Source organism: Ahaetulla prasina, chromosome 4 (genome assembly GCF_028640845.1).
Source record: "Ahaetulla prasina isolate Xishuangbanna chromosome 4, ASM2864084v1, whole genome shotgun sequence".
Taxonomy (NCBI): Eukaryota; Metazoa; Chordata; class Lepidosauria; order Squamata; family Colubridae; genus Ahaetulla; species Ahaetulla prasina.
Window position 1 is genome coordinate 86,015,272 of NC_080542.1, and position 17,522 is coordinate 86,032,793.

The following is a 17,522-nucleotide window of genomic DNA, read 5'->3' on the forward strand; positions in this document are numbered from 1 at the left end:
TCAGGGAAACATAGTATATTTTAGCAAAATGCTGTGTATATTTTTAAAAATTTGACAAGCTCTTTTCCTAAAAGCTACATGTTAGATGGTCTTGTTTAGTTCCTGAAATTGACAAAACTAATTCCATACATATTACATAAGTAAACCAGAATCTCTGCCTGATTGACTCTACAGGTGTTATCTGCATATTCTCCACCTATCTTTAGAGAAGTTACTCATTTTTTTGCTGATCTTAATAAACTAAAGCCAGAAGATTTGAGAATTAATATAAGAGAGGCTACAGCTAAAGGAGTGAATTGTCTGAAGCCAGAATACATTGCTGACTACCTGATACAGGTTTGCATATTAGTGGCATAATACAATTTTGAATTATCAAAGCTATGTTTTATTAGATACACAAGTAGTCCTCAATGTACTTGTTCATTGTTCATTTAACAATGGTTCAACCTCAGCAAAGTGACTTAAAGTCACCCCCAAAATTATGATTATTGCATCAACCCTGCAGTCATGTGATTAAAATTTGAGCATTTGGCAAACTACCTTGTATTTATAACAGTTGCAATGTCTTGCAGTCACATTATCGTGATATGGAACTTTCCCAGTCAGGGTCTGACAAGCAGTAGAACTTAGATCAGGGGTCCTCAAACTTTTTAAACGGGGGGCCAATTCACAGTCTCTCAGCGTGTTGAGCCAGACCAGCTGGGGGGGCATGGCTAGGTGGTCATGTGACTGGGTGGGGTGGCCAATTAAGCAGTCCATTAAACAATACACACAAATTAAACTTTAATTTATCTTGCTCCTGGGGGTGCTTTATTTGCTTTTGATTGCATGTTGCTCTTTTGGTTGACTTCTTTTTACTAGATCATTTTTTAAAGTTGTTTAGGAGTCTAGTGGTGCACTTCAGGAAACTCAGTTTTGCAGCAATTCTTCTCAGTCCCAAGGAGTTCCAATCTATATGTAGAACAAACCAGGGAAGGCATTGCCTCTCCTTGTTTTGGGTGGGTGGGTGGGAGGCAAGGGACTCAGCCCAAGAGCCTCCTTAGAGAGGCAAAGAAGTATGTCCAGTCCAGTCCAGAACCTGGAAACAGGCACCCCTCAGCAGCAACCTCCTGCATACGTGGAACTGTTCCCTGGCCAAGTCCCCCAACCAACACCAGTTCCCTTTGCTCTCCTTCCACTGCTGCTCAGTGCCAAAATAGACAAGAAGGAAACGTGGTGCTTCTTCTCTGGGCTTGATTCCTCTGCTCCCTTGCCAAGATAACGTGTTTCATTGTGGCTGAAGCAACAGTCATGAGACCCAGGCAAGCCCTTTCTTGGCACAAGGCCCTCTTCTGCCTTCCTGGGCTGAGCTAGACTACCAAGTATAGTAGCCTGACTACCCTCTTAATTGGTTGGGGAAGGGAAAATGAGGAAGATTGTCCTGCATTCCCAGAAAGGGCTGTGTCTCCTTCCCCCTCTGCACCCCCATTTTAGTTATTGAAATTAAGGCTGGCTTCCCCTCAGCCATGCTCTTGATTGGCGAGCCCATATCAGCTCAATCTGAAACCTACAAGGAGAAATAAAGGAGCACGGGAGACACACTTGCATATTCCAATTAAGAAAACTTAAATTGCTGCTTTTTCAGAATGTTGGGCCAAAACCCTTTTCTTGAGCGGGGAGGAGGAAAACCACACTTAGTGCAGGGCTCCTGCTTCTGCCATGCACACCCGTCCAAAGCAGAGGCGACATCCACAGGGTCAGAGGTTTTTTTGGGGGGAAGGGGTTTCCTAAGGGTGACATTGCCTCGCTGCCACCTGACAGGCAAAATAGGAGTGATGGGCCCTCTTTATCATGAGGGCCTACTGGAAGGGATCTGGCCACTCCAGCTCCCCCTCGACCAGGGGTGAAATGCTCCCGTTGAGACCGCATCCTGATACGGTAGCAATGGCGGCGGGTGGTTCAGAGAACCGGTAGCAAAAATCCCTCTCCCCCACCCCTAGCCTGGCTGAAATTTTTTCTTCAGCCAAAAAAATGCTTTTAAAAGTAAAAAAAAAAAAAGCCTCTGATGATTGCGCAGCACAGCTGGGATCGTCAGAACCCTTTAAAAGCTTTTTTCCCTCTGGCGATCCCAGCTGAGTTGCCCGATGATCACAGGCTTTTAAAAGCATTTTTTACAATCCCTTCGGCTGAAGAAGTGGTATAAAAATGCTTTTAAAAGTTAAAAAAAAAGTTGGCCACACCCACCGAGTTACATTATCCACCACTAAGCCACCCCCACAGAACTGGCAGTAACAAATTTTATATTTCACCCCTGGTCTCGACGTACTCCCCGGGTGCAGATATTAAACTCTGCCTGCCCACCGGAACTAGGCCGTGAAGGGCAAACATCCCAAGCAAGATGGGGAGTGGCAGCAGCATTCGGGGCAGGGGTTCAGCTTATGCGAGGCACTTTGGGGAAGAGCCAAGGAGGGTTCTGATACTACCATTTCCCACACACTCCCCGTCCTAATCAGTCCACCCAGCATCACCCCACTGCCAGCTGGCCACAGCTGCTCCCACGCCCTTCAGCCAAGCGCACTAGACGCATGTCCCTCCCCTGCATGGAGCGTGTTCCCTTTGTGTACCTAACTTCGGCGGGTACACGAGAAGAACGCTTTGCCAGCACGCCCTGCAGGAAGTAGGGAGGACACAACATTTCCCTTTCTGCTACCAGACCCAACATGTGGCACCCGGCTGGGCTTCCCTGAAGTGTGGTGGGGGGCGGGTTAGGAAGAGGCACTCATCTCAAGACTGGAGGAAGAGGGCCTTTGAACCCTAGGCACCAGTTCAGGCAGCGCTTTGCCATCAGCACAAAATGGAGATATGGCGGGGGGGAGCCTGCAAGAAAGAAGGCTGCCTTCAGTCCAGGGAAGGGTTGGTCGCGCAACGCCCCAAAAGCACTCTAGACCTGCTGCCTGGCAGGGTAGGGCTCAGCTCTCCCTACTAAGCATCCCTGGTGAAGTAGGCACGCCATCAGGGGATTCTACCACTGGCACCTAGGTGGCAACTCCGGCGTTGCTTGGCAAACCCGCTCAGCCCAAAGGAGGCAAAGCAGCCACCTAGAAAGGCTGAGTAAAGGTGGTTAAGCACGACCAGGCTCAGCAGGCAAAAAATGTTCACGAGTGGGGAAAGCCAGTTCCCCATAGGAGCCCTGGCTGCCAGGGCCCAGCAGAGATGAGGGGGAAGGCATGTGATCCCGGCTCGGTTTGGGCAGCCCTAGCACCGAACCTGGTGCTCTGGGCAGTGACAGCAGAGGCCTAATGGACTTGCGCAAGCTGCTGGCAGCCTGGGTGGTCCCAGACCCACAAGGGGGCAAGATGACCAGTGGCAACCTGCTCTCCAACTGCACGTCAAAAGAAATGGGATGAAGTAGGCAGCAGCTGCCCGCACACCCTCCTCACCTTGCTTTCATCTGCTACGGCAGCAATAGCCAAAGGCCAAGGCACAGGGGAGAGGCATGCAGTCCAGCCTGCTGGATGCGTCAGGCAGCCACTTGCCCTGTCCCAGCCACATGGGATGGAGCAGGGACCTCTGGCAGTCTACATCACATGTCTTCCCCCCGCCCCCATTCTGCTTGCTGCCAGTGCCAGTCCTGCCGCTGCCATGCCATGCCGGTTTCTTGGAGGATCAGCTGGAGAGTCCCCGCTGCCAGACACCTGCACCTTGGTGGATGCCACTCCTTTTATATCCTCGCCTGTTGTGGCTATCAGTGGGTGGGGGGCAGCCAAGGACTGCGAGGCTGTACCACTCACATCGTACCCCCTGCTGGAAGCTGCAGCAGCGAGGCACCTACTCCCCAGGTGTTCTGTCCCCCCTCACCTCCGTCTGAGCGATGGCTTAATTAGCTGGCACTATCAGGTCTGGCAGCAAACTAGCGAGCGTATGCCAAGTGACTTTGTTATCTCCCTTGATGCCGATGAGTCACCCAGGAACAAACAGTACTTCAGCTCTAGTTAAGCAATTGATTTGCCTGCTACGAAGAGGCATAGCAGCCCTCGCTGGTTTTATATCCTGTGGGGTGTGGCTCCATGACTCAGCACTTCCTAGGCCTGCCCCGCCCCTGCTTCTGTTGTTCCTGCCTCTCCTGCCTACGAAACCTAGGGTCCAGCCAGGCCTGATTGCCATCAACTGGGTCTGGAGGCGTGGCCTGGGGGGGAAAGAGACAGGGGATGGAGGCCTCATTATCTCCTCCACCTGGCCTGCCTCTGGCTCCTGGAGCTGAGCCAGGGAAGCCAGTGCTCCCGAGGTAAGTCCTGATGGCCCTTCCCCCTCACTTTCCAAGTCACTTTCTGGCAGGGGGCCCGGCTCGTGGGGCACAGACATAACACCAGGACTCCATCAGGGCCACTGTGGCTGATTGCCCACTTTGAGCGCACTGGTTGATCTCCACCAAGTCCAGGGACAGATGGACGGAGGAAGCCTGAGCTAAGAAGCTGAGGCGGAGTGTGCCATTTTCCCCTCCCGGGGCCTCTGCATATCCCATTTTTGGCCTCCACAGCCCTTTGCCGGCCAAAAGCTTTGGCCTTACTTTCCAGTTTCAGTCCATGGGGCCCATGAACGTAAGGCCTGCGCTCAGCCAACTGTGGGGGCTAGCGGGAGGGTGGGGCAATATGGGTAGGTCATGGTCCCACACGGGCTGGATTAATGGTTTCAGCGGACCGTATCTGGCCCACGGGCCATAGTTTGAGGACCCCTGACTTAGATGGTCTTGTATACTAAATGTATCATTTCACAGTGCTTTATAAATGGTTTATAGTCAACATATTTCCCCCAACAATCTGAGTGTTCATTTTACTAACCTTGGAAGGATAGAAGGCTGAGATTTGAGTCTGATAAGATTTGAACTGCCAAATTGCAGATAGCTGGCAGTCACTGCATTTTAACCAGTGCAGCTTTTAATTAATGCAACTGGAGCAGCTAATCACCATATGATGCATTTAATGACCACACTTTAAACTCTCATAAAATAGGTCCAGTCACATGATGACTTGCTTAACTGCATTGTTTACCAACTGTTAATTCTAGTTTCAGTTGTGGGTCTTAAATCAATGACTTATCTGTATATTCAGTGAGGTATTATGATTACCTGAATTCAGGTAGAGCAGATTGAATATCCACAGCCTTGGAGGCTCCCTAGATGACTTTTAGTTCTCTCCCCTCCCTTCTCCTATCCCATTCCCAACCATTTTCTGCCCCACCTATCCAACAGTAGAAGAAATTAAGAGTTCTGTATACATTGCCTCAGCCTCATTGAGCAAAAGAACAGAATACAAATAAATAAAAATATTTCAGACCCTTGCCACTCTGGCAGTGGAATGCTTTGTGCACAATTAAAAGGGTAGAAAATCTCTTACATTCATTTTATGTCTCAGGAATAGAGATTATGACAAATTACTCATATTTGTTTGGTTTCAACATTAACTTTTCAGACAGCAGTATAATATCCTTTCAAGGAGTAACTTGTTTCTCTATTGTTTTTCTAACAAGGAATATATGGTAGCAGGAAGATTAGACTAAAAAGAAAATGTCAGATAAAAAACCTGAAAGTGTAAGTCTTAAAGCTCTTTCAAAAACTGTCTTTTTTTTTTAAGGAACCACCACCTTCAATGGAAAACTATCATTTACCAGAAGCTGCTGCTTATCTTCAGAATAGTAAAATACTTGGAATTGGGTTGTCTCAAAAACGTAAAGCTGCTGAAGAAAAGCATACAGCAAAGAGATCCAGAATTCACTGAAGCAACTAATCTGAAAATATAAAATTTCTATTTGTTTTCCTTTCCAAGATAAAAGATACTAATTTTTGTTATATTTTTGTTATATTTTTGTGTATCTTGGATTTTAAGAAATAATAACTGCAACTTTTTCAAAAGTAAACTTCTGCAACTTTTATTACAGCTTTGGAGGAATATGTATTTAGATTCGCATGGTATTTGAAGTGTACTTTATTCAGTAAATGCATTAAAAAACCTTTAGATAGAACACACAAGGCCATCTAATGTAACTTTTGCCTGCGTTTTGTCTTTTCTTATTGGTTTCCACAAGACAATTTTATAATGTTATATAATATATAACATTTATATAGGTTGCTATACCAGCTTATATTAGGAAAGGACATAGCCCCATTGAAGTTTTTCCCGCTTTTATAGTTCATCTTTTCTAAAAACATGCGCATTAGCAGTTTCAATGGAGAGAATGGTTACGCATCTCTAAAAAGATAGAACATTATCTTCCAGACCAAAGGTCATCTGATTTTTAAAATTAAATAGAATTCAGACTTGCCTAACCAAAATTTCAGACTTTATTTTGTTTCCAAATAACTTGCTTATTAACTAGGATTTAATTTATATAACGCTCTAATTTTGACATGTTTAAAGTATTCTCCCAGTTCTTTCAATTGTTAAATCAATGTTTTAATAGCAGTATCAAGGAATCTATATGCAGCAAGTATCAGCCACATCTGAAACAGTTTATTTAAATTGGCCTTCTGTTCATTTATATCATTAGCAGTAGTGGGAATAGCAAGATTTTAAGTAACAGCTACTTTGCAGAAATGAAGGAGAGATCATTCACTGTCTCCTTACAAAATTCTATTGGGTTTTCACTTTTCAAAAATGATTTCAAAAAAGTGCAAATGAGAAAAAAACAATATTTGGAGACTTGGAAATTAAGATTTAGATTATATTCTTTAATAGTAAAAGTAAAACTCAACCTGATGTTTGCTATTTGTTTTTAAAGAAACTACCTTGTGTCTACAGTAAATAAAAAACAAACAGATTTGATGTAATATTGAATAGTTCCTAATAGATACAAGGACCTTTTCTCAGGCAATATAACCGATGAAGATAACACTACTTTTGTATTGAAAGAGCATAACAGAAGATTTTTTACAAAAAAGAGTAAGAAACTGTGAATGTAAGTTTATTCATTCAGAGAGATTACAAAAATGATAATTCATCTCATCCATGCAAATCCCAAGAACCTTATTAATACAATTTTATCTGCACAGTTAATCACACAGAACTAAAAAGAGATGTATAAAGTTTGAAAACACAACCATGCCTTTTTGGAAAGTTCATTATTACATTATCATTATTATATGTGTAAAGAACTTTACTATAGCAGTGGTAAAATACTGTAAATAAAACCAAGTTAAATATTTACTTTTTTTTGCCAGATTTCAGCAAATTTAATTACACCTTGTACTTTTATAGCACCTTCACTGGAAAACTCAAAAACATTTTATAAAGCTGAAGTCAGCCTCACAACATCCTGTGAAGTAGGGAAGTATTGTCTTTGTAGCTTAGAAAATAAACATAATCTAATTTCTGATGCTGTATTTGATCCTTTGCAATGGTTTCAAACTTCTTCATATTCTTGGATTTGCCACTCGATAAGTTTTCTACATTTTTGTAAAAATAAGTAATTTCAGTGAAATCCATTATAATTTCCATTTTGGTGGAACAAATTTTAGAAATATTATTTATTTAATAACAAGTATCTGAAGTACATCAGCATATTTATGGCCAGATAATCTGAAGTTTTACCCTTTTTCATTTTGCTCCTAAAAAGAAAAGGCATTCTATGCATCCAGGAGAATAAACGTGACAGGGGTTCTAGTCTATTCTATCTCACTACAGATTGAATAGGTCTTCAGTCTTTATTGTATTCATATTTTAAAGTATATCAAAGATAGACTCACTGCAATTCTCTCATTTATGCTTCACCCTTCTATTTGTAGGGAGCTAGCACAACAATATTCGAAATGCACTCCATTTCGTATCTGAAGTGGTATCTGAAGTGGTATAATCCAAAATTCTACCATTTTTGTGCAGAGCAATTTTATAGACAAGTTGTATTTTTTTATAGTAAGCAACTATTTCAAAACAGATTCTTATCTTTCACTCCACAGAACCTTCTCACCTCTCTCATTGTATGTTAGAAACTATTCAGTATTTTAATCTCTCTGGAACTTCAATCCTGTATGTACAAATGAATTGATATATGGTTATATTAATCTATGGGAATATTTATGGTTAATTTCCAGAATGTAAGTTTTTAAACATGAATGGGAAACTCCTTGGGCAATTGACATTGTCTTAAGCATTTGCATCCCCTTCTTGGAGCCAAGTGATCGTCTCGATTTATTAAATAATGAAATTAATGGGCTATGAAGTAATTCTTAGAATGGGTCATATCATACATAAGAGTGAAACCAATCTGAAATCTTAACTCTGCAATAGTACAGGCAACCAAGTTGTTTTTGTCTCTCCCCAGAAACTATACTGTTTTTCCACATTAAGCAGATAGTCTCCACCATGATATGTAGGACTGTAGAATTTGGGCAGATTCTAGGAATGTAATCTTGACAATTATTTTGGATTTCTTTCAGATTGTAGACTTTAAGGAAGTAGAAAGAAGGTGTACAATTATTATTATTATTATTTATTATATTTGTATACCACCCATCTCCCGAAGGACTCAGGGCGGTTCACAGTCAATAAAACAGAAAACATATAATACATATTATAGCATAATACTATAATCAGCAAAAAAGAATAGAAAATTAATTCAACTGATGGCCTAAAACTTTTAAATACAAATTTAAAACCCCGTTTAAAACCCCCGATTTAAAACCCCAATTTAAAATTACGTTCACGCTAGTGAACGATGATAAGGGCTATCACCTAATCATGCAATTTTTGGTTTTCTAGGCTGATTTAAATGGCCACGATAAGCCTTACTAGGAGAAATAATCATTATCTCCCTATATTTCCCTATTTCAAAGAAGGCAGTCAAGGTCAGTGGCATTTGAATTAGAATTGTTTTGTAGATCCATTTCAATTGGGCTTTTGACCAAGGTAAGATAATGAAAGAACCTTGTGGACTGCCTGAGGATTGAGGTTTAGTATTGTTTTACAATGCTTCCAGTTTTCCTGACAAACAATATCCAGATGGCAATACTGATTTGTGTTCCCATTATCTTGGCTTGAATCTAATTTTGTACCCCTATTCTACATGAATTTGATAGGGCAGTGTTTTCTAGAATTCTGATGTCAGGTGTCATTGCTAGGCTGATGTTACTCAGTTCTACACTCCTTGTACCCTTCTAAGCAAGCATCTGGTGACTTTGAAGATTACCTCAGTTTGATAATAGTGTAAGCCGCCCCGAGTCTTCGGAGAAGGGCGGGATATAAATGCAAAAAAAATAATAAAAAAAATAGGTAAATGTTACTGTTGGTTAAAAAGATGGCCTGGATTCTGAGACTGAAATATATGCTGTTTTTGATAGGATTGCAGTCCCCGTGAAAACATGTATAATTAATAAGTGCCACTTAGATTCCTGAATCCCACTTTATTTGCAGATGTTGAGGAATCTTTGCACAACTATATTTATTATGCTACCTCCATTCCTTCCAAGATTAGATTTTTACAAGTTGTCCATGCACTGGTTACATCCTATCGTGACTGTTCAACAACATACTATGGGCTACCCTTGAAGTATCCAAACATTTCAGCTGGTACAAAATCCAGCAGGCAGATTGCCAAATTATGCAAGATACAAAGTTCATAAATTGCTGGTACTGGTTACCAATTGCTTGCCAAGTATAATTTAAACAGCTACTATTAATTCTTAAAGTCCAAAATGGCTTAGGGCAGTGATGGCGAACCTTTTTTGGACTGAGTGCCCAATGCACACGCACACAAATGCAGGCACGCATGCAAATGTGTGCACGCCCAAACCCCCAAAATGCAATGCATGTGCGGCCTCCACATATGTGCCCCGCCCCCAGAGGCCACACAAAGCCCCATGCATGCTCCCTGCCCCCCATGCATTCGTGGCAGACTCAAAGACCAGCTGGCCGGTGGGAGGCTTGTGCACATGCACTGCAGAGCCAAGCTGGGACGACAGCTTGCGAACCCACAGAGGGCACTGCATGCCACCTCAGGCACGTGTGCCATAGGTTTGTCATCACAGGCTTAGGATCTCTGCTGTTCTCATTACAAACTCATTCAGTTAAGAGACACTCAGTTAAGACACTCTCCCTTGATCAGTTTTAAACACATCAGAGATGTAGCTTGCCTTTGGTCATGAGAAAGAGGACTTTTTCCTGCATTGCTCAATACAATGTTGGTATATACACTTCATCACATTCTTTATTGTTAATGTTTTCTTGTTAATTTTAATTTGCATTGTTCTTTTTTAAACAAAATTTGTTAGCTACTTGTAATACCCAATACAGATGTAAAGAGCAGCGTATTGAAATAAATAGCATTTACTGTAAATTTGTTTCTTTTGGAGAAGTGGACATAGGAAGTCTATTTTAAAATTTTGCAGGTCAATTATTGTCCTATTTTGTCTAAAAACAGTTTTTGGAAAGCAATCAGTTCAGTTGTCTCTATAGTTGATTTGGTGTAAGCAATTTATCCGAAAACAATTGGATTGTCTGAAATTAAGCTTTCAGCATCCCATCTGTTAAAATATGAATATTTACCTTGAATAATTGAAGGCCTGAAATGAGCATACACAAGACATGCTCTGTAGTATTTTTACTATACATCATTTTTACTATACATCAGCCTATTCATTGACATCAGATTTGAATTCAGACTGTACAGTCCAAGACTAAGTTCTTGAGTTGTGCTGATTGGATCTATGTAGCTTGAACTTTGTATCTCTTGATCCCTATTCAGCTCTGACTGCTAACATACCTTGAACAGGTACACCAGCTAAATAGTATGGTACAATTGGGTATACGCTAGATGGATGTAGGCATTGCTATTAAAGCCACAGCTGCATATATCTTGAATTGTAAGTATACATTCTAGGATCTATATAGAAGCCTCAGAAAATGTTCTTTGGAAGTCCTAATGCTTCTACTGAACGAACAGTACCTCCCAACTTACTGTTTTTATTACCAGTAAAATATATCAAGATATATAAAATGTGCTGGCAAGAGCAGAAAAAAGCTGCTCAAATAAGTTTTATTATCCTATATTCTGTGCTATAGTTTATGTAAATATAGTTTATGTATCCCTTAGATTCCCTTGTCTGAAGTTGACTGTTAAGAGCTTGCTAAATTATAGTTCATCTTTGTCTAGGAAGACACTGCTTTCATTTAAAAAACATCAATCACTGTTATGCAGCTAGGAAGTTACAGTAGAAATAAAAATATGTACATGGTCTTCCAGGGGTATTCAGTTTTTCTGAGCATTCATAGAATAGCAATGAACCTAAATACAAATTCAGAATGAACTTGTTTTGTTTACTATGTTTTCAGAAGAACCATGAATCAAATACTCTGACCTTCAAAGACAGACTGTTAAAAACTGGGATTGTTTTCTTCAAGCTATCATTTATTTTAATCAGCTCACAACTTGATGTCTGAACTAAAAGAATACTCATTTGCATTCAGATCACCTTAGTTTGTTTCTTTATAATTAATTTGTTCATGGATAACAAAGCAATTGTGTAACAGAAGTATATATTAGCATATATATTTGTTAGGATCGATAAGATGCAGAACTTCAGAGTCAGGAAGTCATAAACCATCCACATGTATATGTCCCAAAATTAAGACAATCTCAAGGAATAATCCTTCAATATAAAATATACACTTTGTTCATATTAGAGCTACATTTTCTTTTGAAAGATTTGACTTTAATTCAATGGTGTAATATATCAATGAAAACATGTTCATAAATAACAAGTATCTGGGATCAAGAGGTGAAAGTTTTTGCTTCACTACAAAAAGCTATCAACTTTAGCAGTGTTATTTCTTCTTAAAGAACAAACTACATTTTTTTGCCACTTGATATTAGTGGTGTTGCTAGCAGTGACATACAGAGTGAGGTAGATGATAACCACACATTTCAAGTTACTTATGGGCCACCAATACTTTGCAACAGCCAGTTGAATGCATATCTGAATCGATGAACTCAGTGGAACTTTTTCTTATAACATGCATAAGATTACAGCCCTATGTTTCAAGACCATGATCATGTATTTGCCACACTGAAGTGATGTGTGGCATCAGAACATGTATGTATATATTCATTAGACTCCAGAAGTCATGAACATTTCTATATTTATTAATGTTACAATACTAACTTTCTATGCCAACTATGCCCAAGAACTCAAGTGAATATACAAAGGACAGCTTTATCTACCCTATCATACAGTATATTAAAACTTGATTCATGTGTAACAATTTTAATAAAATGTCAAAGCTGGAATTTAAAATTGTAAGTATCACATAATCTTAGTTCTGCAGCTTTAATACCCTGCAAAGGCTTTGTTGGCAAATAGACAACTTCCAGGAAAGATACGCAACTCAACGGTGTCAGCTGTTTTACTTCCAGTGATCTAAGCATGTAGAGGACTGGTTCTGCATCTGTATAAAACACAACTACTTAGAAGAATATATCTCACAATTCTTAATAGGAATAAATTATTATTCTAAGCAGTCTCTTCTTCATTTAAAGCAATGATTTCATATCCTAAACACTCCTTAATTGCAATGTCATATTTTTATAAAGTACATAGCTACCTCATAAGTAATACATTTGTCTAAATCCTGGCTGGAGAGTCCAGAAAACAGTCAGACTTTTGGAAAGACATTAGGAGTGGCCATATCTGATTCAGATTGGAAGAAGAACAAAGTAAAAAAAAATTTAACTCGGGAGCAAGAACCTCTTTAGGAGCTGGTTTGAATTCTATTCACAGTTAAATGTTATACAGCATAATATAGCACAAATTAGTATTCAAATACTGTTAATATTTGTCCAAATAAATGGGTACATAGCTGGCCAGGAAACTGAGTTTTAACTGAAGTTGCCATTCTTTGTGCAGCAGGAGGAAAAAAATGCCATATATGCAACATCTTATTCGTAAAAGGTATCCAAATTTTAAAACAGTAAGAAAGTACAGCAATGGACATTTTTCACTATACATATAAGTATCTCCATCTGCAAATATAATGGTATGTGTGAGCAATAGCTGATGCTTCTTAACAGATTGCTAAGGCTATATATTCAGAATGAACTTCTCAAAAATCAGTCCAATATTATAGGAGCAAACATTTATTTACCATTTATCCAAAGAAAACCTAACTCTTTGAGATCCAGTAAAGTATATATAGTTGCATATTCCATGCAACTACTGACTATATTGCAATTTGTCAAGACTGGAGAGCTATTTTTCAAATGAAGAGTTTACAGAGATGAAACAAGAATATACAGACTAGTGTCCATAAATTTTCTGTCTGGATATGTATTTATTTTCTGATAACTAAATTAAAAGAAAAACTGAACACTATGCTGCATATTTTTTTAAAAAAAAATCTTTGTGCATTAGAGGTTCCTAGTAAATTATGGCTACATGTGAAAGGATATAATAAATGGGGCACATTTAAGGTCACTTAAATTTGTCTTTTATATTATCAACTCAGATGGCTGACTTCTGCAGGATTTCTTTAGAGGAATCCAGTAGAGCTGGTTTCGAGTTTCAGATGGCCACCAAAGAGTTGTAACCTTTTCCAGAAGTTGTGATCCACATGGTATCCACAATGAGTGCAGCAAGTCTGAGGTAGTCAACCTTTACGAAGGCTCAGTATCTGAACATAAAAAAATTTGAAATAACCACTGGCTGCAGAGGAATCAAAACACCGGGAACTCTTGTTCAAGAATTTACATTAATTTCCCTCGTAATACAAAGGTGTACCAAATTAAGTATACTTTCGAAGTGCAGAAAAGCAATCACTTACGTCAAAGTAGTCTGCACTTGTTGTAGAAGATCCAGCAGAAACAAGACGGCATGTTCATAATTGGTGTAGTTTAGTTACCTTAAGAGTGGAAGGGTATCAAACAACCATTCCTTAATTGTAATATGAGTGCAGCTTTACTGATTCCCAAGCACAGCATATTGGTTGTCTAGCTGAAGTTTAGTTGCCTGGGATTTTGAAACCTCATCCCTACCTCTATTTTTGTGTTTTACTACTTCAAAGCTCTTCTCCATTTCTTTATCCCTAAGGGAAAATAAATGTAATCAGTAACTGTCTTAGATACACTTGCCCTTTAGCAATATTAATCAATGACACTAATTTAGTTGCAAAATTCCATGACTAGGGCCCTAACAAAGGAGACCGTAATCTAAAGAAGTATTGCAGGCATGATTAAGGGCTTGCATATGTACTGATGACATTTCTCTGAACAAACCTCAATGCCATTTCATAAACTGATTCTGAAGTGACAAACTGGGTTCTGTTATACAAACACATAAATTCAAAACTTTTGATAGCATTACTGAGGCAGTTCACCAGATTGCAGCCACAAAAATGTATCCCAACATCCCAAATAGACTAACACTGCAACATGTCAATAATTATGAATATGGAAATGTCCTAAATGCAACATTCAGAAACTATCCCAAAGATTAGGCTAAATGTAAAGAACCACATAACTGTTTCTGCATGCTTATTTTTTGAACTGAACTTTAGTCTCATGAAAGCATCTACTGATTTGGAATACATTTATAAGCTGTTACAAAAAAATTGACATTCAAATAAAATCAATTATGTAAGAAATGTCTAAAATACACTTATCACACATTCTTAACACATTTATAATCCCAAGCGCAGTAACAGATTACAAAACAAATTTGGCAAATGCCATCTTTGTGTACATTATGGCACAAATACATATATACTGTAATTTACCGCTTAAGCTGAACATTGTTAAACCTCCTAAAATTAACATTTGAACCACTTAGTATTAATTAAAATACTGAAGCTCTGCAATGGACCAAGTCCCCTAGAAGGTAATTTGATGTTAGATCAAGTTATACAACAATCTCACATCCCACCTCTCTAAATAGCACTGCTTAATCAAGAAACTGTTTTTTAAAAATTTCAATCTGATAAAATCCATATCCTCCCTAGTTATGCTTAAAACACACTTGTTTCCTTTAGTGCAGATCACATTGTATACCTGTTTATGATCTGTGGATAAAACTATGAAGAGATTAGGTTGGAAGAAGAATGGTTTTAAAGAAATATTTTAGATCATTGCCATACTTACTTTCTAGTATCTACTTGCTTGGCAGTGGACTGCAATGATGGAAACTGTGTATCACTATAGATCTCTGGGGGACCTTGTGTCACTTTTCGTGTCCTGCCTTCTCTTGCACCAGGTGGCCTATATACTCCACTGGATTGCACTGGCTCTGGATTTTCTGTAAAGAATTTTAAAAACTCAAACAATCAGATGTAATTAGATAAATTTTAAGTGAAATTTTTCAATTTAATATTCAATCTACACTATGGCTGTATAAGTAAAGATTACTTTGTATCAGACAATCTATTACTTAAACAAATGTTAGAAATAAAATATTTCCAAAGGAGTACTCATTTTATCAACAAATCATAGCTGTATTTCAAGTTTATTCCATAGATTTTCATTTAGCTAAAAATGAGAAAATGGCTGATTCAGTAAACATTGATGACTTAAAAGAAACACAGAGCAAAACTCACCAATAATTTCAGCAACAGATATTTGTGTAGGAGCAGATCTATTCCAAGGACCAGATGATTTTTCCACACTTCCAGCTGGTTCCTCACTATTATCCCTTGGTTCTTCTTTTTTCTCACTTTCTTCTTCATCTTTTTCACTGACAAAAAAAAGGCTATTGCAGCATTCACCACTTGCATAAACACATTCATACTATAATATGTAAACTGTAATATATAGTACTGAGCATATATAATAGTACTGAAAGTGTGTCTTTATTTAAAACAAAAGAGAACATCTCCAATCTCATGCTATGAAGACTGATAACTGACAATTAGAACACAATCATGTCAATAACTATAGGCTCCTAACTAATAAAGAGGATGCAAAATGTTTAGGTATAAAAAACCTTTTTTAATAATCACCAACTAAGATTAAACACTTAATAGTAATTTCTCCATCAAGCACAGAAATATTAAAGCATTTAAGAACAGCAAGCATTGATGTTTTGAAGCAATACTAGCTACTGTGTGGCAAGCTTAGAGTTAAGACCTGATTACATTTTTCTTCACCTAGAACTTGCAAGTAGTAACTGAATCATTCATAAATACAGAACTATACTTTTCAATATATAACTATATACTTTCAAGACAATAATACCTAATTTGCATGGACTGAACTCTGAGACCACTGTAGTCAATTATTTCTTCCTGCTCAAATTCTTTCCAGTCATCCTCTTCCTGCAAGATGAAGATTACGTAGGCTCATTATTAGTTCTTAATTAAAGACAATCAGCACTGGAAGCTATAGAATGACTGTCACAGAAAAAAAAATAGTAGTTATAGTCCAATTTTAAAATTAGAACTTAAAATTTAATCATACTTTCAAGATAGTAAAACCTCTCTACAATATGAAACATGGCATATTGTGTAGGTTTTTTGATATTTAGTCATATATCCTTACTTTCACATAGAAGCTTTGATCTGACTAATTCATGGTTTGATTTAAAAGGAAGCAATGAAATCAAAGCTCCATTTCTTAGAGCAGGGCTGTCACAACTTGTGGCCCATGAGCCAGATACATCACACACTGTTCACACCCATGCCCTGTTTAGTGAAGAGGGGAGTCAGCAGGAAATCAGGCTACCCTAAATCTTTTGCTGTTCTACACTGTACTCTTACAGAATGCATTGATGCTGTATAACAAGCAACATATTAAGGGCTGTGAGTGGTGATTCTTGTTGAAATTCCCAGTCTCTATATTTATATATATTGTTTTGCTTTTCAGTTACTGCACACTTTAATATTCCTTATAATATGCCAACACAATTCAGACCAGAAAGGGCTACAAAGGAGTAGATAGTGTATCAATCAGTTATTTAGTGACTAGCAGCACAGCAACAGCAATGAATTGGCAGTGTCAAAGCCTTAAGGTGCTCCATAATATATCTTTTGAGGTAGAAGAGGCTGATCCTTCCTGATGGCAGCAATGTTTGGAGGAGTGAATTGGCTGAGTTTTCAAAAACTGGCAGACTGCAGAAGGCTGTTTGTCCATAGCTTATATCCACAGTTTGGGTGTTTAACCACTAGGTGATATCAAAAAGATAAGAATCTTTTGTTAACCAATGGCTGCCATTTGGTGATGGTCCAGTTCTTTGCCACCAATGCACATCTGCTGAATAAAGTTTTGTCGAAGAATAAAGTTTGCCAAAAGGTTTGAGAAACCATGAGGAGCCGGTCTTTCTTGGGAGCAATAGCCATTTTCAAAGAGAATGAGACTATTAGTACAAAAGGCAAGTACAATTACAAATGGCTCCTACAATACCCCCAACTTGCTCTTAATTGCTACCCTAGCTGACTAGATCAGGATTGAGGTGTCTACCTTTGTTCTAAGTGTAATTTTTTGTTTCGAGGGGGAAAGGCAGGCAATTACACTGGATTCTGAAACTTAGTCTGTCATATATGGACAGTTTCACAGGTGGCATGCCTCCTCTTGTAGTA

General features: G+C 38.8%; 2 protein-coding genes across 11 annotated transcripts in view; one reads left to right on the forward strand and one right to left on the reverse strand.

Annotated features, from left to right (window-relative positions):
• Positions 1-6,878, forward strand: part of TOPBP1 (DNA topoisomerase II binding protein 1) — a 98,975-nt gene extending 92,097 nt beyond the window's left edge. For 4 of the 5 annotated variants that reach the window (XM_058179623.1, XM_058179625.1, XM_058179624.1 and 1 more), the window contains 2 exons: positions 175-336; positions 5,610-6,878. In XM_058179623.1, the coding sequence (XP_058035606.1) occupies positions 175-336; positions 5,610-5,753 (306 nt within the window). In that variant the 3' untranslated portion in view covers positions 5,754-6,878. The remainder of the gene's footprint in view (positions 1-174; positions 337-5,609) is intronic. The other variant, XM_058179626.1, reaches the window with a different exon arrangement.
• The window catches only part of CDV3 (CDV3 homolog), a 66,139-nt gene that overhangs the window by 47,237 nt on the left and 1,380 nt on the right, over positions 1-17,522 (reverse strand). Inside the window, exons 2-6 of one of the 6 annotated variants that reach the window (XR_009154788.1) lie at positions 16,183-16,262; positions 15,546-15,682; positions 15,094-15,247; positions 13,782-14,042; positions 7,400-7,417 (exon numbers count right to left, since the gene is read on the reverse strand). Coding sequence is in view for 4 of the 6 variants with exons in the window: in XM_058179646.1 (XP_058035629.1) it covers positions 13,916-14,042; positions 15,094-15,247; positions 15,546-15,682; positions 16,183-16,262 (498 nt within the window). In the remaining 2 variants the exon portion in view is untranslated. Of the gene's footprint in view, positions 1-7,279; positions 7,418-8,444; positions 14,043-15,093; positions 15,248-15,545; positions 15,683-16,182; positions 16,263-17,522 lie in introns of those variants that run through there. The other 5 variants (XR_009154787.1, XM_058179647.1, XM_058179646.1 and 2 more) reach the window with 5 other exon arrangements.